Below are 24,481 nucleotides of genomic sequence, written 5' to 3' on the forward strand. Positions count from 1 at the left end.
TTCTTGATGTGTACATAGCCACAGAGTAGATTGGTCAGAAGTGGAGAAGATATGTCTCATCCATTAACTCACATCATAAGTACCTATTATCCACTCCACTCACATCCATCTGGGACCAAATAAAACCCTGGAAATAACAAGATCATTTCAAGTAAAATTAAAAGGATATCCCATGTTAAGTAACTAAAAAGCTTTTTTCTCAAAGGACAATTAGATAAACACCCTCTCTTGAGACTTGGATGTTATTACACGTAGAAACGAGGGTTTGAGACTTGAGACCAAAAATATTATTATCAAGTATAATAATCAAAATACAAAACTTGAACATCAAATGGTTTAAACAAAGAAGAAATAATTTTTTATGCAAAAAAAAGAATTTGTTGTATTAATTATTTTCAGTTTTAGTATCTACGGTAAAATAATCATTACATAAAAGATAATAAAAATTAAAAAATATTAATTGGATATTAAAGTGATATTAATAATAAAATTCAAGTACTAACTTAGTCATTTATATTTAGTTATAAAAAATGACGTTAATGGCAAAACTCATATATGAAGATGAATTTTACTCCATAAATATTAGACCCCTCAAAATATGAAAATTTATGCTAAATCTTTTTTACTCCTAAAAAATGAATTATTCTAATTATGTTTGAAGGCATTACTTATGCATATCAGTATGTTCAAATAACATAATTATGAGTTATACAAAAGTAAATGTTTTCCCCCTCATAATTCAAGAAAAATGATAGATTGTTCATTCATATGATGCCATTAATTATTATAAGAATTTAGATGACGTCACTACAAGAAATATGCATCTTTGTCATGGCTAAATATTACTGTACTCAAAAGTGAAAAATTTTATGGTAAATTATTAGTCCTAATTAGACAACGACTATTAACCAGTGTTTCAATAGGTGACGCCAAAAATTAGCCATAGTTGGAAATCGTGGCGAGTATTTTTACCGTAAGGAAGAATTATGGTAAATACTTTAAACATACCTAAGATTATAAAAAGTCGTTTTCTAAGAATTACTTATAATTATGTTTTTTAAGAATTCAAGTTTCTTTAGTAAATATTTGTGGAAAACAAATGAATGTTTAATATTTGAACCTAAATGTTTGATAAGCAAAAAGTAAAAAATATGATAAAAGGAAATCTCACTCTAAAATGGCTCAATAGCTATAAAAAAAATTAATTATATTAAAAGTAAAACTTTTGATGCTAATTATATTATTTAAAATCACCGTCGGGCTAGTTAAAAAATAGAACTTTTGATGGTAATCTATTTATTTAATATATATTTCAAACAATTCATTGCTAAATTTTTTAGCAAGTAAATTTTCGTTGTGAAATCAGTTATCAAGTAAATTTTATATATTAAATAGTGTAGATTGGCAATAAGAATTTTTACTTGCTAATTATTTTGACGCTAATTTTTTCGTTACTATTGAGCTATTTTCTTGTAGTTTGTATGCTTAACTTATATAAATCTATTGTGTATCTTTCACTTGCTTATGCTTAATACTAATATATAATCTATAAATAGTTTTTTAAATAATTGGAATTAGGTTCAAAATAATGAATTCTTGGATAGTATATTTGATTATTGCTTTTGAAAAGACAGTTTCAATATTACTTTTTTCACTTTTAAGTTAATTTATAGGGTAAATACTATATTTGTTCCTTTAAGTTTTCGTTTAAAATCATTTGAACCCCTCAAGTTTATTTATTGACTTTAGCATCCTTAAACTTTAATTTTTGTTTCAGTTTGGTCCCTTTAACTATTTTCCAGCGGAAAAAAATGGCTGAATTTTGACTCTTTGGAGGATAGAATGATCAATAAATTTAATTTTATTACTTTATTCCCTTACATTTATAAATTTATCAAAGTAATCCTATTTTACACCAAAAAATAACATTTATATATATTTTTTTATGCTGATATGTTGTAATTTTCTTATGTGAATAATGAAAATTTTGATCTCTTGCGAATATAATAATAATATATTACTTAGCTTAAAATAAACAGTCTCTTTTTTTAGTATTTAAAAAAAAAACTAAAACTATGAATAAATTTTACAAAACTTATCTAATATGAAAATGTGATTAAAAAAAAACTAAAGTCAATAATTTTTTATTTCAAGAGTTAAAGATAAGTCTAAAAAGGTTAAACCTTAGTAATATTTATTAAATGTTTGAATTTTCGACCAAAAAGTTGGTAGATTATATTTTTTTAACTCGAGTATTTGGTGGATTTCATATATATAGTTCATTTTAAGAGATTATCTAAATATATAATCTCAACCTATAGAAAAAGATCTATAAAAAAACCTCTTAAATGAATTTTATATATATTTAAAATCCAGCAAACCATCTAATTAAAAGTACATTTCACCAATTCTTTTTCATAATTATCGCTGTTAATATTTAATGATATTGCTAAGATTTAATTTTATTAGATATATCTTTAACTCCTAAGATTAAAGAAAGAACTTAAAAATTTTTATTGTATTTTTAGATTAGATAAGTTTTATAAATTTATTTATAATTTTGATATTTTTTGTCACTTATAAAAATAAAAAAAGAGACTATTTACAAAGTTTTTATTTTTCATATAAGATAATTACAATGTACCATATAAAAATATAAAAAAATGATTTTCTTTCTAAAAAATAGGACTAATTTGATAATTTTACAAACTTAAGGGACTAAAGTGATTAAAAAAAATTAAAATTGACCATTTTACCCTCCAAACTATCAAACTCCGGTCACGTTTTCGCCGAAAAATGGTAAGAGAGACCAACTGAGACAAAAAATAAAATTTAAAGATGCTAAAATTAAGAAATGAATTTGAGGGACTAAGAGTCTGTAACCATGGCTCTTGGGTCACCCTTCCTGGACAAAGCTTTTTAGATAACCTTCTTGCCCTTGTGAGTTATAGTAATAGTCAGCTGGTGAAAGTCTAATTTGACTGGATTGTGATCCTCCAACTAGCCTCAGTCCTCACATCCTCCTAGCTTTAATGCCCTGGCTAGATAGGAAAACTGAGACCCTTGTATCTCCCATTGAAGCTCTGGACAAAATATCTTGCTCATCAACCTGTAACCATCAGCTATACTCACCATCATTGGTGTGGTGTCTTCAGTTTTTAGATTTAGAGCTTTTATCACCTTTTCATCTATGAAGCTGTGAGTGCTACCACTATCAATAAAGATATGAATATCCTTCCCATTTATCTGGCCCTTAACTCTTAGTGTTCCACTGCTAATGCTCTCACACATGACATTTAAGGAGACAGAAACATCTTCTTCTACTTCCTCTGTTTGTTCTTCTACCTGGCATGTATCCTCCTCACAAGCCTTAGACTTCTTCCTCATTCATCAGCATATAAGAATACCTTACCTTACACTTATGTCCAGGTACAAAAACCTCATCACAATTATAGCACAGGTTCTTCTCTTTCCTTGCTCTCATTTCAGCCTCAGTGAGTAACCTCTTAGGTTGGCTGTTCTCATTTCTAGCTTTATAGGAGGGTTTGAATGCAGGTTTGTAAAAAGGTGCCTTGTTTACAGGTCTGTATGAGGGTTTCACCTGGTTGTTTCTTTGTGGTTGCTATGTCTTTATGAGAATAGCATTGACAATGGATTCTTGTTTTCTAGCAAGCATGATGCTTGATTGAGAGTGGTGGATTTCATAGTAACCACATAGCCTTTTATCTCCTCTTTCAAGCCACTAATAAACTTCATCATGAAGAACTCTACTCCCAGATGTTTGTTGAAGATCAGCATCTGTGCCTCTAACTCTTCAAACTTTTCTAAGTATGGATTAACTGTGGTTTCTTGGTGAAGCTTATTGAACTCTGTTACCACCCTCTCATAGTCTAAATCTTCAAACTGCTCCAGCACAATCACAATTAACTCTTGCCAGGTAGGTTCACCCCTCTTCTCCACATGCCCTTGATACCATAACTTAGCTCTACCTTGCATATGGATCGAAGCCAAAGGCATCTTTTGGTTTTTAAGGATAGGAATCATCTGAAAATAATGTGTACATCTCCTGATCCAAGCCCTTGCAGCTTCCCCATTAAAGAGTGGGAACTCCATCTTATGGATGGAGTTGTAACTCTTTGAATCAGACAAATTTGTGGTTTCCTTTCCCAGAGGATGATGTGGAGTTATGCGTGAGGAGGAGCCTTTTCCCATACTTGCAGTTAGCCCTTCTCCCACAATGGATTTGTTCCTATTATACTGCTGCAATTACTCCACAACACTTTGAAATGTCGATTGTAAAGAGATAGATGCAGAAATGGGGGTGAGGAATAATTGAGAAGAAGAAAGGAGAGAAAAGCACAGAAACTTCATAAAATTTTCATTAAAAAATGCAAGTGAACATCCTTGTACATTTTTAAACCAAGTTCTGATACTTTTTCAAGAGAAATTACATCTCCCCCAAAAGACAACTAAAATTAGAGAAACAAGCTCCTTCAGCCTTCATTGGTTCTTTCCTCATTTTGCAAGCTCAAGCTTCAAAGGTTAGGGTCGTGACCACCTACGCTCTGTTCAGCAGCCTTCACGTGTGTTCTTGTTTGGCCTTCAGCCGCTTTCAAAGGGATGTCGTTTTCACCCAAATTACTAATCCCTCCTGGCTGCCCTAATTTAGCCAAAAAGTCACTGTTCCCTTCTTATCTGTGAATTCGCCCCCATTTTTGGTTTTCCCCTTAATCGTGTGGCTCGGATTAATCCTTCCCGTCGAACGACTGTTTTTTGAAGTCGTGTTTCTTGTTAAAGTTGTGACATAGTCTTGGTTGATATGGGATACGATCCCATTTAATATTTATTTATCTCTTGCATTGCTCATTTAATATTTGAATTTATACCAATTCCTTCAATAAATACATATAAAAGAAACATAATTACCAATGAATAGTAAATTTATCTCTACAGCAAAACGAAACATGTAATATCTATTTTAAACTATTTTAAACAAATCCAAATATGCGAAGTATTTCCAATACATATTTATTTATCTTTATTTTTTTGAATTTATTTATACAAAACAAAATAAAACACTCGGACAATAAATGCATCCCCTCACGCTCTTACGTGCCAACTGAAAGGAAGTAGTAGATGCCACAGTTCATTGTCGTACTTTGTGCTCACGAGGTTGTACATCCATGTAGAGCCAGCGTTGGTTGTGAACGGAAGTATAAATCTGACATGCATGTGCAGAGACGGGGGGTGAAAACTGATGGAAATTATGAACCGAAGCAAAGGAGAAAATAAGAAGAAAGGAAGAGAAAAAAGATAGCAGAGTAAATGAGACAGAAATTCAACAACCACATGCAATTGGGTTGAAAGACAGCCATTAATGCAAAGTTGAACCATATTCTTACCCACAGCATTAATGAAGTTCAACTAACAATGCCAGCCCCAAAGTCATCTTTACTCATCCTCACCGCCTTATTTTGCTGCTAAATTTTCAGCACTGCGTTATATCTTCACACCCATTACCTTTTTCTCTTGGTTTCTTTCCATTCCTGGTAAAACTTTGATGTGGAACTCGGCGGAGAACTTCTCGGCGCGTTCCGAGTCATTTAGGGAGGATGTGGACGACGAAGAGGCGCTGCGGTGGGCGGCACTGGAGCGGCTTCCCACGTACCGCCGCATTAGGCGCGGAATTTTCCGTAACATGGTGGGTGACACCAAGGAGATCGACATACACACTCTTCAAGCGGAAGAGCAAAAGATCGTCTTGGATCGGTTAATTAACTCTGTTGATGATGATTGGGAGAATTTTTTCACTCGCGTACGACGCCGGTTCGACAGGTTAGTAATTCTCATTATTTTTCTTGAGTCTTGACCATGTCATTAGTTTTAAGTAATGATGTCTACTTATTTATTCGTTAATTCGGTGGATTTTGAGCGATGAGTAATTGTGGTTTGAGAGTGACAATCCGTTTCTTTCTTTGGGAACCAAGGAATAGGAGTAGGATAGGGAAATATTGCTTTATGTAAGTGAATATCATAATTAAAGTTATTAGGGTACGTTACAAGGCCCTTCCATGAAATTTGTTGGGATTACAACTGTCCCTCTTTATTTGAAAATTATAAATATCTTCTTAGAATTAATAATGGTCTCACAAATATCCGTCGATTATAAGACGTATTTGTTAGATTAATTCCAATGAGTATTTGCAATTTTTAAGACGACGAGAATGTATTTTATAATTATGGGAAATCTCAGGAGTGCTCGTTGTAATTTACTCTAGTTATTATTAGTATAATAGAAGTTCTTCATGTTGCTGTAATAATCTATTGGTCTTAATAGAACAAGTCAATCTAATAATATTGGGATCTGGATACTGTTTCTGTGTAGCTTTTGAATATAATCATCTATCAGAGCCCACCCTTGAGGATGAATACATATATTTCCTTACAAGATTGGTTTCATCTTTATGTGTACTTCATTTTATATTGTATTCCTGGTGCCCAAGGAATAGAAAGCCTTGCATGACCTTGGTCCATCGTTTAATGGATGATTAGATTTATTGGGATCATGTGAATTGCATTATGACATGCATGGGAGACAATTATGACTTCAGTTGTCGGATGTCAAAATAATATGGAGCCAAAGGAGTGTAAAATGTCGAAAAGATTTAAACAATTTGATTTTGCTGTAGTTCCTCAGGTAGAAACTAAGAAGATGCTAAACGGATGTCAAAATCTACTTATGGAACCAAAGGAGTGTAGAATGTTGGCGAAAAAGATTTAAACGATTTGATTTTGCTATAGTTCCTCAGACAGAAACTAAAAAGATGCTAAATGGTATAATGATGCCGCGATAAACAGTGTGGTCTTGTCAGTTGTTTGACTACAGGGGATGAACCTTTTCTCTAAATAGACACAGAATAAGCACTTAAGTATGAGCTTGGGTTCATGTGGGATGTAAGATCTTATAATATTGATGAGGGGGGCTGATTAGGATTGGGTGATTGGCCCAACAAGAATTGTTTGTTTAGATTGTTCTTAAAGAGACCATTTTTGCCATGAGTGCAACAGGTAGACGAAGTACACACAGCAGATTGCCTGCAGTTGCAACTTTAATCAAAATCCGAGCCTCAACCTTGAAGTTAACAAATTGAAACTCAAGCAGTAGATCCTACAGCACTAATGATCTGATATCAATCTGATGATGAGGGACAAAAGGATCCTCCGAGACTTTGCTCTTTGGAAATATGTGAATAATATTAGACAACATGTGGCTGGAACAATTTATACCAGCTCTGGGATAAGTTGAAAAGACTTTCTTAACTATAAGATTAGATTGGTCTCCCGAAATTCTCTTAGTCTCAGTTGCAACTAATTTTGGGTAACATCATAACTTCTCATATTCCAACTTTCTTTAATTTTGGACATAAGCTCATGAAGCACATGCTTGTGAGGCAAACCTTAGGAAAGTTAGTGGATGTGGCTTTTAAGCGGCTAACTGCCACATATGGATTTGGAACAGCGAAGCCAGTAAAGTATTCTTGGACTGCATTTTTAAGATGGGTTGTTTGACGAGAATCAACAACAGAAAGGCAAATCAAGAGAAGAAAAGTAACTGTCTGCCGTAAGGCAGGTGAGACAGTCATTTGGGGCAAGCAATAGCTAATTTTGCTGTACCTTGAGACTCTGTGCACAATATCAACATCAGATGATTAGGTGCACCGGGAGACAGATCCAATGAAAATGCCCGTGCTTGTTTTGACTCTGACTGTGACACTGACTTTGTGTCTGAGGAAGGCGTAAGTCTTTTAAAACAAAGATTAAAGAACTTTTGAGGATACGGAACTGAACTTGCTTGGTGGTCTAGGGTAAATATCAAGGAGATTTGCCGAGATTAGAGCATCTGCAAGAAGGTATTGCTAGTGAAGGTGTTCTTATGAGTATGTTTGTTGTAGTAGGCAGAGCAACTCCACCCTAGGAACTTGATGGAAAGAGATTTGCTAAAGAGGTGGAGAATTTCTTATGGAAAATTGAGTGGTACTCTCGGGGGCCTTAACATCACAGAAGAGTTGGACAAAGATTTTGGAAGGCACAAACTATATTCCACTTACATGTCAACCCTGTGGTGGCATGGCTACAACTATTTTTTTCTCCTGCCATGACCATGGGGTTGTAATTAAGTTACCCTCATATGGGAAACGGAACAACCAACATAGAGACCGGGCGGAGTTCAAGAAGAAGCTAAAACAACAATTTGGGTTTTGAAGGAATTAAACAGAGGAAAGTGTATTCCTGAAGAAATAACATAGGAGCACATCATCACCATCACCCAATGTCTTGCCAGGAAATACAAACACAAGCAGAGGGCTTATCTGAAGTGTTAATATGGTAGTAATGAATTGTTCGCACTCAGTGAAAAGTCATGAAAATGGTTGTACTGTTTGATCTATTCTAAGTCTAATCAGTGTTGTGAATGTAATTATCAAGTAACTTCTTAACTGCATTTAGGGTGTATAGTTTTTAGTTGTTTTGATGATGTATCATATTCATTCTCATTGAATAGTTGCAGTTCAAGCGACTAAAATATATGAGAGAAACACTTACAGTGGGCCATGTTATATGAGGGTTGGAGCTAAATTGTGGTTGTAATCTAATCACATCCAGTATGATACTTGATTTTGTTAGAATCTCTGCTGAACACGGAAGACAAATAAGAATACGGGTACAAGAATTGGTCTTGATACTTAAAAAATCGGTTTCAATATCTTCTGCAATTGTTTGTTCCTATTGAAGTATGCAAGTTTTTAATTCTTTTTGGATGATAAGCTGATTGTTGTCAAATTTGAGTTATTTATGGTAAACAGATCAACTATCTATCCCACAAGTTTGACCACTGAAACAATTAGAAGTCTGCCCCTGCTAATAGTTGAGAACAGGGATAAAGCAGAATTTATTAGAAGATAAACTGCATCCCCAAGGGTTAGGTCCACTTTTTACAGGTTAGTGGAATCTTTATACTCAAAACTCTGCTACAAACTAAGTGTGGAAAATATACAGGATAGCTTCTGCTATCATCCAACACACCTGGTATTGTCTACTGCTGGCCTAAATTATTTGACATGATTGTTGTTTGACTAAATATGGTTTGGATATATTTCTAGATTGGAATTTACCCCGTATGATGAGATTCTATCCATAACGCAAATTTCAATATGATGGGATGACTACAATGGGCAAGGCCTTGTTTCCGGAAAAACACTGTTCGAGTACAGAAGAAGTGGCATTATGTAGTAATATAAAATTGTGTCGAGATGGTGTTTTGTAGGATCTGAATGTGTTCTCGGGGTGCTCCCGAACTTTTGTGAGAGGATCCAGTAGGAGTGAGGGAAATGAAGAGAGAGGGATAGGATAAACGTATTGGTTTGACTAACAGGGAAAAAGAAAAGAAGAAAAGGAGAAATTGCACTGAAACACAAGACATTAGTTTCTACCGAACATTGGTGATCAAAGACATCAACGCTTAGATCTGCTATTTGTTCTTTTTCCTTTTCTCCCTCCTTTAGACAAAAATGATCATTTCACATTCACTTAATTAAGGGATGTTTGAAATAATTTTCATCAGACAATTTTTAATTTCTAGTTGTTTATGGATTCATTGCTATATGAACCAGCATTGTGACAGGCATTCTTTCTAATGAAAGGTTTCACTTGATTTCTATTAAAGATTATCCACAATATAAGATTTCCTATAGAGCGACAGTACTACTAATGGAATGATTACTATGGCCTTAGCTTTGAAAAATTTAGAAGTTTCTGCTGTCACGCAAAATCACTTTTTCTTTTTGGCTTATGGATGTTTACGTCCATGATTTACTATTGCAGAGTTGATATGGACTTACCGAAGGTTGAAGTTAGATTTCAACATTTAACAGTTGAATCATTTGTTCATGTTGGTAGTAGAGCTTTGCCTACGATTTCAAATTTTATCATCAACATGACTGAGGTACAGCATCAGCTATCTTGAATTCCTAGTTACTAGACATTTTGCTTTTAGTATCTGACTTCTGTTTTCAAATTTTCAATCCAAGGCTTTATTCAGGCAGCTAAGAATACACTCTGGTAAGAGAAGAAAGCTGACAATTTTAGATGATATTAGTGGGATAATTCGACCAGGAAGGCATGTACTGTTTGGTGTTGTGCATTAGTATATTCTTGGTATGGAATTTGTTTCTCATATCTACTCATGATTTTTTATTCTTCAGATTAACTTTATTATTAGGTCCTCCAAGCTCTGGGAAGACGACGCTACTGGTAGCCCTTGCTGGACGCCTCAGATCTGATCTTCAGGTAGTAAAACTTATTATGCATGGACCTGCTCTATTATGCAATCATAGGGATCTGATTAATGCTGTTAAAAACTTTTAACAGACCGAAACTTTGACTCTTTAAGATGTCAGGTAAAGTAACCTACAACGGGCATGCTCTTAATGAGTTTGTTCCCCAAAGGACATCTGCTTATATCAGTCAACAAGATTGGCACATAGCAGAGATGACAGTAAGAGAAACACTAGACTTCTCAGCACGCTGTCAAGGTGTTGGTTATAAATATGGTAAGTTCGCCGAGCATGGCATAAGTCAGCTGGATGCTGACTCTTAAACTTGCCACAGATATGCTGACTCTTAAACTTGCCACAGATATGCTTCTGGAACTTTTAAGAAGAGAGAAGGTTTCTGGAACAAAGCCTGATGAAGATCTTGATATATTCATGAAGGTATGTGCATTTATGTGAAGGTGAGATGCTTCATTCGCTTAGGTTTTCTATTTAGTACAGATCCAAGCAAATAGAATCTGATAAAATCCATCCTGTCCGGACCAAAATAAACGTATCAAATACAAATTACTACACCTTAACAGTCCATAAGCTTCCTTGTCTGATACCCCTGCACACAATGTTATAAGAGCACTGCTCAGGTGCAACTTAAGCTCAATCGGCGTGCCCTGTGCATTGTGTGTGCTTGGAAAGTCTTCATCAGCATCTGTTGATTGGTTTTCTGGACTACTTGTTGAGCCCATGGGGAAGTTTAATTCAGACCGAAGAGCTAAAGGCCCTATAGATGATCAGAATTATGTATTTTATGCTTTACAAGCTGCCTCAGCTTTGCATGACATGCACAATTCCTTAACTAAAACCTGGTGCCTTGCATCATGACGATAGCTCCGAAAGTGTCCTCTTAGCCCAAACCCACTTGTGAAGTCCTCAAGAAGTTGAAAGACAGATCTTGTTTCTTATTTATTTTGTTTGCTTTAGTACAAGTCTGATACTGAATTGCAGTAACTTCTCCAGTCCTGTCACAACCACTGCTTTCTTTCAACAGCATGTTTAAGGGAGTTGCTAATTAAGAAAAAAACTGATTTTTAACTGGGAACATCCACCGCATTACTACATAATGTAATGATGATGTGTCTGCGTCGGTTGATATTTAGGTGAGGAGGTCTCCTCAACTGTTTGTTTAGACTTCTTGACTACAGATAACACCTGTTGACTTATAATTAATTTCCTCTTGATGAGCTTTATGCTATTTCCTCATACTTCTTCATCTCAGATGTGTAATCTGCAAAAAAGATGATGAAGCTTGAGCAGCATTTGTTAATAACTCCTTCACCCTTTCTACCAGAATCCATCAATGGAGCAGAAAAGCTAGTACACATGGGATGGAGATAAGATTAAAGAGATTATTCAGTGGTGTCAATTTCCAGGAAGCAATAACCATATTTATTACCATTAAGAATCTCTCAATTACACAGTAGAACTAAACTCAGTTTTCTCTATTACCTGCCATAAAACCATTTTCATCACCATACTCCTCAACAATGGGAATACCGTATAGTAGGCTGTAGGCCTTACTTGTATCTGCTTTGAGGCCTAGCAGCAATTTTGCCAAAGTCCTTCCACTTAGACAAATTTTTAAGATCATAAACCACCTAAGTCATAAACCAGCAGAATCCATTATGAAAGGATAATATGTGGTTCCATTTTCTCTCTAAGGAAACTGACCATTTATCAGAAGAAAACTAGGATACAGTTTAAAAATTCAAATTACTACTAATGCTGTTTGGACAACTTTCTATAGAACTATGAGACAACCATCAAGCTTTAGAGGTTTATAAGGGATTATATATATAGTATAGTGTTTCTCCTACCTCCTTGAGAAGGTAAACTGATGGCAATGATCACTCTATTAATGTTCATTCCAGGTTGATTAAACATGAAATGATCCTAGACATCCTCTCAATCCCACGCTGATACTTGAATACAATTCATGACAAACTTGCATTATCACCTCATTATCCGCTTCTTGTTCACATTTTTTTTGTCCCTTCAAGCAGCAGCAATGTGCTCTCTTCATCCACTCACATCATGGATTTGCCTCCAAAATTTCCATTCCTTTTTGCATCTTGCTGAACTGTATATCTATAAATATCCCTATCATCTTCTTGAAAGTGTGTTTCCCTTTGTATTCAAATCATGATTCTGTCAAGTAGAAGAGTTAAAAAAGAAGATCTTTTGTTTTCTCATTTCTGCAAAGTATATATTTTCCATGGAATTACTTAAATTAGTCTCTTATCCAAAAAACACTTCAGGTAATTTCATTTTCATTCTACAGGCATTGTCTTTGGAGGGGAAGGAGACAGGCATTTTAGTGGAATACATTTTGAAGGTATTTTATGGATGTTAACGTGTTAACTGCATTTGGTATATGTTTTCTGCAACATTGTTGATTGCTTGTCCAACAAACTCTTATTTATGTCATTTCAAAAAGAGCGAATAATGTAATAAGTGTATAGCTTAAAGAAAGTTTTAAAATTCTTTACCTTGGTAGTTTGTGCTGAAATTGCGTACAGTATGTGTAACTTCGTAAGCAGTATGTTTTTTTAGTTTCGTTGCTAGGTGCTAATGTCCTACTGCAAAATTCATCCATTAGAAGAATGGTTCAAAGAAACTTGGATTACTTTAAGTTTCATTGTGGTCAATGTGTCTAGTGCTAGCATCTAGGAAATAATTGTGAACGAAGCTATCTGGTTTACACGTAGCAGCAGGTATTAAGGAGCTTCTGCTTTCCACTGTTATCTCATACATTATACACTAAATTGTCCTCAGAATCTACAATGATAGCAAGGGTATTCAACCACACTAGGTAGATTTAAGAGTACTTAAAATTTCATCCAGGTGAGTGTGTCTAGTTGGAGCATACAACAAATAATTGCTGTTGGAGAATTATAAACACGGAGTACACTGTCAAATTCTTAAGTTTCCGAACATATAGAAAATGAAAGCCATGCATCTGAAGAAGTCATTACAGAAATTTTAGGTGAAACCTAATGTTAGTGTGATATTAATGAACCATCAACTGATCACTTGTCTAGCAAGTTAACGTGTCAAGCCTAGTATTTTTCTAGAACCTGTCGGCAGAGTGTGTAACTTTGGTGCATTTTACACAGATAATACGAAATTTTTTTGAATTTTCGTTGAAGTCAGCTTATCTGGAAATCTTTGCTTGATTGTAAGCAAAATTCTTTTATTGCTGAGAAAGTCTTTGCTATTTATGTTGGTCTATCAAGAAAGTCGACCAATGTTGTAAACATAGTCCATATGAATTCAAATCGATTAACTTGATGCACTAATATACTAAATAAATTATAGGTCAAAATAATTATAATCTATTCTGTATTTCATATGATTTATACTCTCCTAAACAGCCAGAACTGGAGAACATGTGTCCATAATGTGAGATCAGAAAGTATATGAATATACAGACACATTCTTAACATAACACTAGCATTTATTGTCACTAGAAGCCATGTTCATAGCATGTAAATGAATATGAGATATATATTGTTTTAACTGAAAGTATAAACATTTATAAGAGTTGGCTTTTTCCAGATTCATTATCTTTAGGCAGATAAGAAGAAAATGGTTTTGAACTATAAGATTTCTTAGTTTGGGGTGGTGAGTACTTAATACTTTGTCCCACTTGAAAACTTAGTAAATAGTTGATTCTCTAATTCTACCTCAACTACGTCTCATTTTCATTTGCATGATGCTTTTATTTCTCTTTTGTCCCTATAATATTTGATGCATGCTTTGTTTCATTCTATTTGAATATAGTATTTTAATTTTAACAATACATTACCTTAGCGCTGCAAATGAACTACATATATCTAACTTCAGAATTCTGTGTCTCCGGAGAAGTTGCAAGTCAATAACGATAGGATACAGTTATGAAATTGAAAGGATTAAGACCACTAGGGTAATAATGTTGATTTCAGAATGGTCTCCAAAGTGATTGCTAAATAACCCAACTGTGGTGCTATTTAAACCACATATATACAGCAAAGATAGTACTCTGCTACTATTACACACAAAGATTAACCTAATGCAGATATAATTATAATATTAATGAGCAAAACAATGTAAGCGGCTTTTTACATTGCAATTGTATTTGTAATGGCAATGAGGCATTGCTCAAGTGGCCATGCTAAAGCAGGGTCTTACATTAAAGTCCTGCTGGAAGTGTGAGTGTTTAGTTTATTTTGTAAGTAGTAGACAGTTCTTCTTTTTGCATATTCAGTAATAGCTATAGTTAATTTCATTGTTTCACTCCAATAGGAAGAATTAAATGCTAGTAGGATTAAATAATAGTAGCATATAATAAAGTTATAACCAACTAAATTGTGCATAGTAAATAATTGCTATCTTTCATCAATCAAAAAGGAAAAAAAGAATTGCTAAACGTCTGTCCTTCCGTTACAATGTTCACATCACTTTCTAGTAGATATATAAAGATGAGAAGGTGCAAAAAGTTGTTGCACTAACTGTAGATTATTAATTATTTACATCTAAACTGAGAATTTGCGCATTGGAAACTGCTTTTGTCAAGAGAATGAATAACTGTTCAGCTTAGAGACTAACGGGTTGTCATCCAATTGATGTCGAGTTATTAATTCTCATTCCATTAACAAATAGCTTATTAAAGATCTTAGGACTGGACCTCTGTGCGGATACTCTGGTTGGAGATGAAATGATTAAAGGAATCTCTGGTGGTCAGAAAAAGCGTCTGACAACAGGTATGGACTAAATTATGATTTTGGGCGCAAAGATGTGATTATAGAGTTACAAGCTCACTTAGCTTATACGTTTGACAGGTGAATTATTAGTGGGTCCGTCAAGAGTGCTATTCATGGATGAAATATCAACTGGTCTTGATAGTGCGACTACATACCAAATCATCAAGTATCTTAGGCATTCAACCTGTGCACTTGAAGGAACCACCGTGATTTCTCTGCTTCAACCAGCACCTGAGACTTATGAGTTATTTGATGATCTTATTCTCTTGTCTGAAGGCAAGATTGTATACCAGGGACCTCGTGCAGCTGTCCTCGAATTCTTTGCATATATGGGTTTCAGTTGTCCGGATCGGAAAAATGTGGCGGACTTCCTTCAAGAAGTATGTATTACATTGCAGACTGCATGTAGCTCTGTGGAACTATTTACTGAATTTTGTTTTCTATAGGTTATATCAAAGAAGGACCAAGAGCAATACTGGGCTTCATCTGATCGGCCCTACCGATACATACCAGTTATGAGATTTGCTGAAGCCTTTAGCTCATACAGGATAGGGAAGAATTTATGTGAGGAACTAGATGTCCCCTTTGATAAGCGTTACAATCATCCAGCAGCTTTATCATCTTCTCAATATGGGGTCAAGAAGATTGAACTTCTTAAAACCAACTTTGACTGGCAATTACTTCTTATGAAGCGGAATCTGTTTATCTATGTTTTCAAATTCATACAGGTAATATATCATCAAAGTCTATAGCTAACTAACCCATAGAAAGATTTTGAACTCGTTCAATGACAAACAACGTTGTTGAGTATTTGATTAGATTTATCAATACTTCTTTAATTGATGGCAACTATGTTGTGAATGAGATGACTCCTGGATGGACGAGACTCTAGAGTCTCTCCCATCAGCACGGAGGACAACAAATAGACGCAAGAGTGTCAAAGTGGAGGAACTACAAAATGAAGCTGGAAGCAGGGGTCCTAGGAGAGGCCATGTTTCCAGAGGCCAGGGTTGGTGGTCCCTATCAACCCAGGAGGCTGGAGTTGGCTTTCACGTCAACAGTGGCCAGAGCCCTTGCCTCTGTTTGGCCTCAGAAGGGAAGTTGGGAGAGACTGTAGAGGGAGAAAGGGAGCTAGTAAGGGAATGGAGCAATCTCTGTACATGAGTTTTCACCTCATAAGGCTTCTCATTTAATTCTTTTGTGTCCCGCAATTCTAGGTTCTATAAACCTGTATGTGACTATTGAGATTGATAATATTGTTCATCTAGATATTCCAGCCCAATTTTTCTTTTAGTTCATGCCAAATATCATGTACCGATTCAACACTGACACATACATTGAATGTGGTTCTTTCCAGCTCCTTTTGGTTGCTCTGATTACAATGAGTGTTTTCTGCCGGGCTACACTGCATCATGATACAGTTGATGATGGAGGCCTTTATCTGGGAGAATTGTACTTTTCAATGGTGATTATTCTTTTCAATGGCTTCACAGAGGTTTCCATGCTGGTTGCCAAGCTTCCGATTCTTTACAAGCACAGGGACTTGCACTTCTACCCCAGTTGGGCATATACAATACCTTCATGGCTTTTAAGCATTCCAACTTCATTGATAGAGTCTGGTTTCTGGGTGGCAGTAACATACTATGTGGTTGGATTCGACCCAAACATTACCAGGTGAACCTGACTTTCGAGATTCTTATGCATAATGATGTTTCGATGAATAAATGCTCTACATTTAAGCATAACATTGCAGATTTCTTCGGCAGTTCGTGCTTTTCTTCTTTCTTCATCAAATGTCTATAGGTCTTTTCCGTCTGATGGGTTCATTGGGCCGCAACATGATTGTGGCAAATACTTTTGGATCCTTTGCTATGTTGATAGTCATGGCTCTTGGAGGATACATCATTTCAAGAGGTAAATGATCCCTTGCTTAGCTTCTTGGTCAGATATTTTGTCTAAATTCCCCTAGAAATCAAGTAAATTCGACCTTATCTTATGACTTTGACAGATAGGATCCCTCCTTGGTGGATCTGGGGATTTTGGATTTCCCCGCTAATGTATGCTCAAGATGCTGCTTCTGTGAATGAATTCCTTGGGCATTCCTGGGATAAGGTACATCGTCAATAAGTGGCCCTTGAATTTGCTAATAGCTGTTAAGAATAAGATAGCTACTTTGGTTGGCACTCTTAGAATAGACCTGAAGATACTGAATTTTAGAAGAGTAACAGACACCATGATTATTGACAAATTGAATGACCATGCTTGTTTATGCAAGAAGTTATTATCAATTGGGTGTAGGAATCTAAAATTAATAGGATGGTCAGAGAGGGTTGAACTTCATTGCCTTCAACATACCACTTTTAGAAACTGCTTAGCAATCATGGTGTTCTCTTAGTGGTCAGGAAAAGACATCGAATGGTGTATTGGCAAAAATTTGAAGTGATCATGCTTGCAAAAGGTTCTTATCAACTGGTCAAGATGATGCCAAATTGATATTTCGGTAAAGGAGGAATTAGATCCATTTGGTCTGGAATCTCAACAACCACTTAATGATCCAATAATTTCATTCAACGAGTCCTATAGAATCCAAGTGGCACTTGATATGCACTTAATAAAAGAGCAAATAATGAGGCAATGTATGTGATCAAATTTCTTGAATATTGTTAGACACTGCTCGGGAAAAAGCAAGACCCTTCTAATCCTGGGTCATTTTTGTGTAATCTTGGTTGCAGAAGTACACATGATACTTCTTTATTATCTATTTTTGTGTAAAATTGCTTATCTTCTGTTAAAATTCTGTTTGTCCAAATTAAGAAAACCTTCAGAATAAACCATCTTGACAGATGAAAGCTTCTGGGTTATTGGGTATACCAATTATACACTGCAGTTAATATGTCATGTCCCATTCCACATTTATATCAGACAAGGGCTTATACAATGATTCATGTATCTGAATTCATGCACCAAAGTGTATTCGCGCCTAACATAGATTTGTCTTTGGTTATTTACATTCAGATAAATGATCATGCAATTTGTATAGTTTCATGAAGTAGTACTAATTTTTACAGATCTTTAGAAAAGCGTAGGTCGGGATTAACTGGATTACGACTTCTGTTCAGTAGCAATATGTGATATTTTGGAACTTTCCCTCAATAATATGAGACATCCTGGAGAAAGAAGAGTTATTATGTATTGGTTCTTAGAAAATATTGTTTATTTACCTGAAATAGAAAATTATGTTAATCTTAAATTTTGAAAGTTTGTGACACTTCTATTATCTGATAGAGTTTGTTAGACTACATAGTGGCAATTATATGGCATTTAATGGTGGAGTCAAGAAAATTACTGAAAGTTACACCTTGAATCAATGTAGACAAGTGCGGACAACTCAACTCAGTCACTTGGCAAAGCATTGCTAAAGGCTCGCAATTTGTTCCCTGAAAGTTACTGGTACTGGATTGGTGTTGGTGCTTTGGTCGGTTATACCATCTTATTCAATATCCTTTTTACGCTGTTCCTCTCAAAGCTGAGCCGTAAGTCTTCCCTCCTAGAAGAGCCATTATATATCATCATATTAGACAAAACTAAATCTCCTTTTTTCTTTTTCTCACTCATCTGAAATCTCCTTAAAGCTCTGGGGAAGCATCAAGCTATTGTTTCTAAGGTGGAGCTTGAAGACAGGGAGAAGATGCAAAAAGGAGAACCTGTTGTAATACAGCTAAGAGACTTTTTGCAGCACTCAGGCTCGTTTGCTAGTAAGATTACTTAGTTTTCCCATTCGCAAGTCTTGAAGAGGCATGCACATTCATATTCAACCCTTGGTGCTAGTCCTAGTCTCCATCATCTGGTTTGAACTAGCATTATATATATTTACCTTTATTTCACTTTGTTACACAGAGAAGAGTTTTAAACAAAGAGGCATGGTGCTTCCGTTTCAGCAAGTCTGTATGTCTTTCAGCAATATCAGTTACTATGTGGATGTACCCCTGGTTTGTACACCTTCTATTAATTCTCAAACATGATTTCTAGACTATATTTTCCCACATGGTAGATTATGCACTAATCATTTCAGGAACTGAAGCAGCAAGGCATATTAGAGGACAAACTGAAGTTATTGAATAATATCACAGGAGCATTCAGGCCTGGTGTGCTCACTGCATTAGTCGGAGTAAGTGGGGCTGGAAAAACCACCCTTATGGATGTATTAGCTGGTAGAAAGACTGGTGGTACTATAGAAGGAAACATCAGTATATCTGGCTATCCTAAAAGACAAGAGACCTTCGCTAGAATATCAGGGTACTGTGAGCAAAATGATATTCATTCTCCCTGCTTAACTGTTCATGAATCGCTTCTGTTCTCTGCATGGTTGCGTTTACCGTCAGATATTGACTTGCAAACTCAAAAGGTACAGTTAATTGTGATTGCTATTATACATTCTAGACCTCAGGTAACGTATGGATGTTCATATTCTCAGGCATTTGTTGATGAGGTGATGGAACTTGTGGAGCTGACTCCTCTAAAAGGAGCTTTGGTAGGTCTACCAGGAGTTGATGGACTATCAACGGAGCAAAGAAAACGCCTTACTATTGCGGTTGAACTGGTAGCCAATCCTTCTATAGTGTTCATGGATGAACCCACATCAGGGTTGGATGCTAGGGCTGCAGCCATTGTCATGAGGACTGTGAGGAATATAGTAAATACTGGAAGAACAATAGTTTGCACAATTCATCAACCCAGCATTGACATCTTTGAATCCTTCGATGAGGTCGGGCTTGTCTTTCTCTCCGGATGTCTGACTTATTATCAGCACTGTTAGTGGCTTTTTATGAATGCAGTAGACTAATAATACTTAGATATTTATGTGTAATCTGGTTACAACATAACATGCCTGAGTTGATAACAGACGCCCAATTCTGTTTGCAAGTATCTAATTCTCCATGCCATCTATCCCAAAATCATTTCTTCCTTTAGTAAAATGCAAAACCAAATTGTTTTATCTTTGAACTTAGTTTTGTGTCAATTTTAAATGCTACTATAATTGCTTATATTTGCAATGCCATTCTATATTATCCAACTAGTTGGATTAAACAAATTATTCATTGTTGAAATTAGATAAATAGTGGACAGTAAACTAAACCAGCTAGCATGCAGTTCTGCAATTGTGGGAGTGTTTATGAATTATAGGAGGTTCTGTTATTGTATAATAGTGTCTTTATTTTGCCAATCATACTTGTTCCTGATGATATATTGATCTCACTTTATGCCGCAGCTTTTATTTATGAAACGGGGAGGAGAGCTCATTTATGCTGGTCCACTTGGTCCCAAGTCTAGCAAACTGATAGACTATTTTGAGGTCTGAAATTTGGGGTTTGCTATTCCAATCTGGTATATCCTGTCATGAAATAAGCCAATGCAAGTTTATATTCTCTGCTCCTGTTTTTCAGGGGATTGACGGATTACCGAGGATAAGGCCTGGATATAATCCTGCTACATGGATGTTAGAGGTTACATCATCAGCAGAAGAAAACCGCCTCGGTGTTGATTTTGCTGAAATTTACAGAAAATCTACCCTCTTTCAGTACGCACAAAAGGATACAAAATTGCTAGTTGAAATTGCTTTATCTTGCCTGTTATGGCTATAATTCTCACAAATTATATGCCTCTTTTTATGTTTCAGATTTAATGAAGAGTTGGTTGCGAGGCTAAGCAAACCGGCTGTTGATTCAGAAGATCTCAATTTTCCTACAAAGTATTCACGGTCGTATTTTGATCAATTTGTTGCATGCCTCTGGAAGCAGAACCTATCATACTGGCGAAACCCACAATACACTGCAGTTCGCTTCTTCTACACAGTGATAATATCGCTGATGCTTGGAACAATATGTTGGGAATTTGGTTCCAAAAGGTTTTTCTCGACACTTATTTTCGTACATTTTGCTGCATTTTTTGTCTTCAAGCAGTTCTTGGTGTTTTTCTTTGAATGTTCCAGGAGTTATCGTTTATCAAACTCAATGTCATCAGCATTAATTTATCAGATCTAAGCAAATACACTAACTAAAACATGTTTTATCAGATCTAAGCAAACACTGATGTTTGCCTGAAAGATTTAATTATACCCCTGAAGAGAGGAGGATTGTTCTTTCCATACAACATGATTTAAATTCAGTAAGAATGAATCAATCACAGAAGCTGCTATGTGGTATTTATCCAGGTTCTTAGCTCTTATTTGGCAAAAGAACTATAAAGTGGCTTACTTGGATGTTTAGATTATATAATCTACCATGTTTTATGGATTTTCCCCAAGTTTATATGCTTTTTATGCATTATAGGGACACACAGCAGGACATTTTTAATGCCATGGGATCAATGTATGTAGCAGTGCTGTTTGTTGGAATTACCAATGCAACTGCTGTTCAACCAGTTGTTTCTGTTGAAAGATTTGTTTCGTATAGAGAAAGGGCAGCAGGAACATATTCAGCTTTGCCATTTGCATTTGCTCAGGTGTTGCTTATGCTACTTTCCCACTTAATCTCACTCGGGTTAGTTTGCTTGGCTTCCATCAAGGAATAATTGTCTCTTCACTTGTGCAGGTCGCTATCGAGTTTCCTTATGTGTTCGTGCAAGCACTAATTTACTGCACGATATTCTACTCGTTGGCCTCCTTTGAGTGGGCTGCTTCTAAATTTCTGTGGTACACATTTTTTATGTACTTCACTATGTTGTATTTCACCTTTTATGGCATGATGACAACTGCTGTCACTCCCAACCACAATGTCGCCGCCATTATTGCTGCCCCGTTCTATATGCTTTGGAATCTCTTCAGTGGATTCATGATACCTCACAAGGTAACAAAGTAAAACTGTTTCCCGTTCCAAAAGTAAAATAAAGAAATAAATAGAGGGAAAGGAGAGAACATTTCTACAGAAAGTCCTGTCACGGTCACTCATTCTAAAACTTATGTACTCTTCTTTTCTGCTGCTTCAGAGAATTCCAATATGGTGGAGATGGTATTATTGGGCAAACCCTGTTGCTTGGAGTCTCTATGGACTCGTTGCTTCTCAATATTCTGACAGTGATCGACTTGTAAAACTTTCGGATGGAGCTAAATTGATGTCAATAAAGCTGTTAGTCAAGAATGTTTTCGGATTCAGGCATGATTTCATTGGTATCGCAGGGTTTATGTTGGTAGGTTTTTGTATGTTATTCGCTCTGATCTTTGCTTATGCCATCAAATCGTTTAACTTTCAGAGGAGATGATTTGTAATAGGTGATTAGGTCATCACATGGAAACTCCAGATTTTGTAGTTTGGACGGAGCTTTGCCATTCATATGTAATCGTTGTACTCAGAAAATATAATAAGGTATCTGCATATTTTATAGTGAGTGTTTTAAGGCCTCTACTACACCAAATGCTCTGAATATGCCCTTAAATGAGAAGTAAACCTTGCAGAACAAGACAAAATTAAGGCCATGCCGGATCGGACTCTGTTCATTGAAATTACATGCATCTCTCAACTTCCTCTCTAACCCTAGTGCTCGAGCTCTCTCCTCTCTCAATAGCTACAAATTTTCTCTTCTTTTTCTCCATGGTTTTGAGTTCTCCTCCAAAGATGTTCAAGTTTAAAACTAGAAAAATTCATTTACACTAATTGATAGTATAAAACGATTTTATTTTCTGCTATCCGATTCATTTCTTTCTAGCAACACAACTAGATTTACTTCAAGGTGTGCTGTGGAAACACTCTAACTGAACAAATTCGGAGATTTGGAACAATGCTTGACCCGAACAATGCATGATTTATTTTATGTTCTTTGTGCTTTAACTTGCATTGAATGCCCTGTAATGATTTAAGGGTACACCCCTTTAATTCGATTATTTTATATTTTGCTTTAAGATTCCTGTTCCTCACGCTTCTACATTCTCAAGGAGATCCACAGTCTTTCGGTAGCCTCCAGATTACATTGTTGTAGCTGGAGGGCTTGAATTTCATCAAATTATTTTATTTTTAGTCCATTAATGAGTTTGATATTAATTTGGACCATCCAAATAAGAGTTAATTTTATTTAATCAAATCATCTATTTGTATTTTACATGTTTCGGTTAATATCAAATATTAAAGTATGCATTCAAATGCAATAAAGGCTATCACGCGCCTATTGGATGATCACAAGCCCAAGTTCTATACGATCCACTGAACCTGCAGTGGATCAATGGTTTTTTCTAGGATAGACCCTTACCTTATTACGAAATATTTAAGGATAAATTGCAACGGTCTCATCTAAATTTTACTATAATTATAAATACCTCCTTGTTATTTGGAAAATTACCAATACTCCTTCTGATTTTAACCACCATCCAACAATTAGTCCAATTTGTTAGTTTTTGTTAGGTTTTTATCCATTTTTGTGGTGAACTGACCAAAATGCCTTGTGGACTAAGAATTATAAATTTATTTTTTTTTTAAAAATATTTTGAATTTTTTTATGAATTAAGTGGATAATATTTGTTATAAATTTTGAAAAAAAATTTCATCCACCTCGTCCGATTATGTTACAAACTTTTATTTAAAAAAAAATGAAAAAAGTACAGTAAGGGAAAAGTTGACAATTTTATACCTTCATCCAAGGATTACATAATTTCATCAAACATTGGAGGGATAATTGCAATTTCTCAAATAACGATGAAATATTTATAATTATATCAAATCTCAGGGGATGTCGTTGTAATTTACCCAATATTTAACAATTAACACAATAATGGGCTATCATAGGTACCATTCGATGGGTATCCCCATGGCTTCTTGACATTTATTCATAATAAACCTCGCATCTAATCTACATTCATTACAACTGAAAAGAAACTCCAATCAGAAATTGAAGGGAATACAAATGAAGGAAGAAAGAAAACCTTCTCATTCAGAGGCACAAAATGATAAGAGTGTTTAAAAGAAAGAGACATGCAAACCATCCACACAAGGTCCAATGAACTTTATGATCAACCTAATTATCTATCAAATAAACAATTAAGCACATATAATGTAAAATATTAATTACGCCATATATACATCAAATGTATAAAAGATTGATATCCAATATAACAATCCATCAAGTTATAAATGGAGCTTTTAAGAATCAAACTTGTGTTTGCCTCATTGCTTGAATTACCTAGATAAAGACCCACATTGATCCTCACATCCACTTCTCAATTAGATACGTGAACACCTAGATGAAAGTCACAATAGTGGTTCCAGCAAATTCAGACAAATCTCACCATTGGAGAATGTCTTACTCATAATAGACTATCTATTTTGCACTTAACCTTTTTTAGAAACTATCATAATGTTTGGTTTTGTTTTT

The 24,481-nt window shown here is 35.3% G+C and overlaps 1 protein-coding gene and 1 long non-coding RNA gene across 7 annotated transcripts; one reads left to right on the forward strand and one right to left on the reverse strand.

Moving 5' to 3' along the window:
* Positions 1–4,353: 4,353 nt before the first annotated feature.
* LOC148788164 (uncharacterized) lies at positions 4,354–5,539 on the reverse strand. Its single transcript, XR_016065495.1, has 2 exons — positions 5,403–5,539; positions 4,354–5,221 (listed from the first exon to the last, which is right to left on the reverse strand). It is a non-coding gene; the product is annotated as an uncharacterized LOC148788164 (long non-coding RNA).
* A 21-nt stretch (positions 5,540–5,560) lies between these two features.
* On the forward strand, positions 5,561–22,503 carry ABCG32 (pleiotropic drug resistance 4). 6 transcript variants are annotated; one of them, XM_088880531.1, is made up of 24 exons: positions 5,561–5,835; positions 9,880–10,000; positions 10,086–10,174; positions 10,260–10,344; positions 10,448–10,607; positions 10,693–10,769; positions 12,664–12,717; positions 15,034–15,124; positions 15,203–15,504; positions 15,571–15,852; positions 16,482–16,798; positions 16,878–17,038; positions 17,133–17,236; positions 18,498–18,657; positions 18,757–18,879; positions 19,022–19,113; positions 19,197–19,529; positions 19,599–19,889; positions 20,394–20,477; positions 20,569–20,702; positions 20,802–21,029; positions 21,454–21,625; positions 21,715–21,969; positions 22,109–22,503. In XM_088880531.1, exons 1-24 carry the CDS (start codon positions 5,561–5,563, stop codon positions 22,379–22,381), a joined length of 4,263 nt encoding a protein of 1,420 aa, XP_088736657.1. In that variant the 3' UTR covers positions 22,382–22,503. The 6 variants fall into 6 exon arrangements, 5 of the variants coding, with proteins under 5 accessions (XP_088736657.1, XP_088736656.1, XP_088736658.1 ...); XR_016065494.1 differs by lacking the exons at positions 21,715–21,969; positions 22,109–22,503 and adding an exon at positions 21,198–21,335 and having other exon boundaries at positions 21,454–21,592; XM_088880530.1 differs by having other exon boundaries at positions 19,197–19,889.
* The last annotated feature ends 1,978 nt before the right edge of the window (positions 22,504–24,481 follow it).

Source organism: Sesamum indicum, linkage group LG5 (assembly GCF_026168435.1).
Source record: "Sesamum indicum cultivar Baizhima isolate 11 linkage group LG5, ASM2616843v1, whole genome shotgun sequence".
NCBI classification, from domain to species: Eukaryota; Viridiplantae; Streptophyta; class Magnoliopsida; order Lamiales; family Pedaliaceae; genus Sesamum; species Sesamum indicum.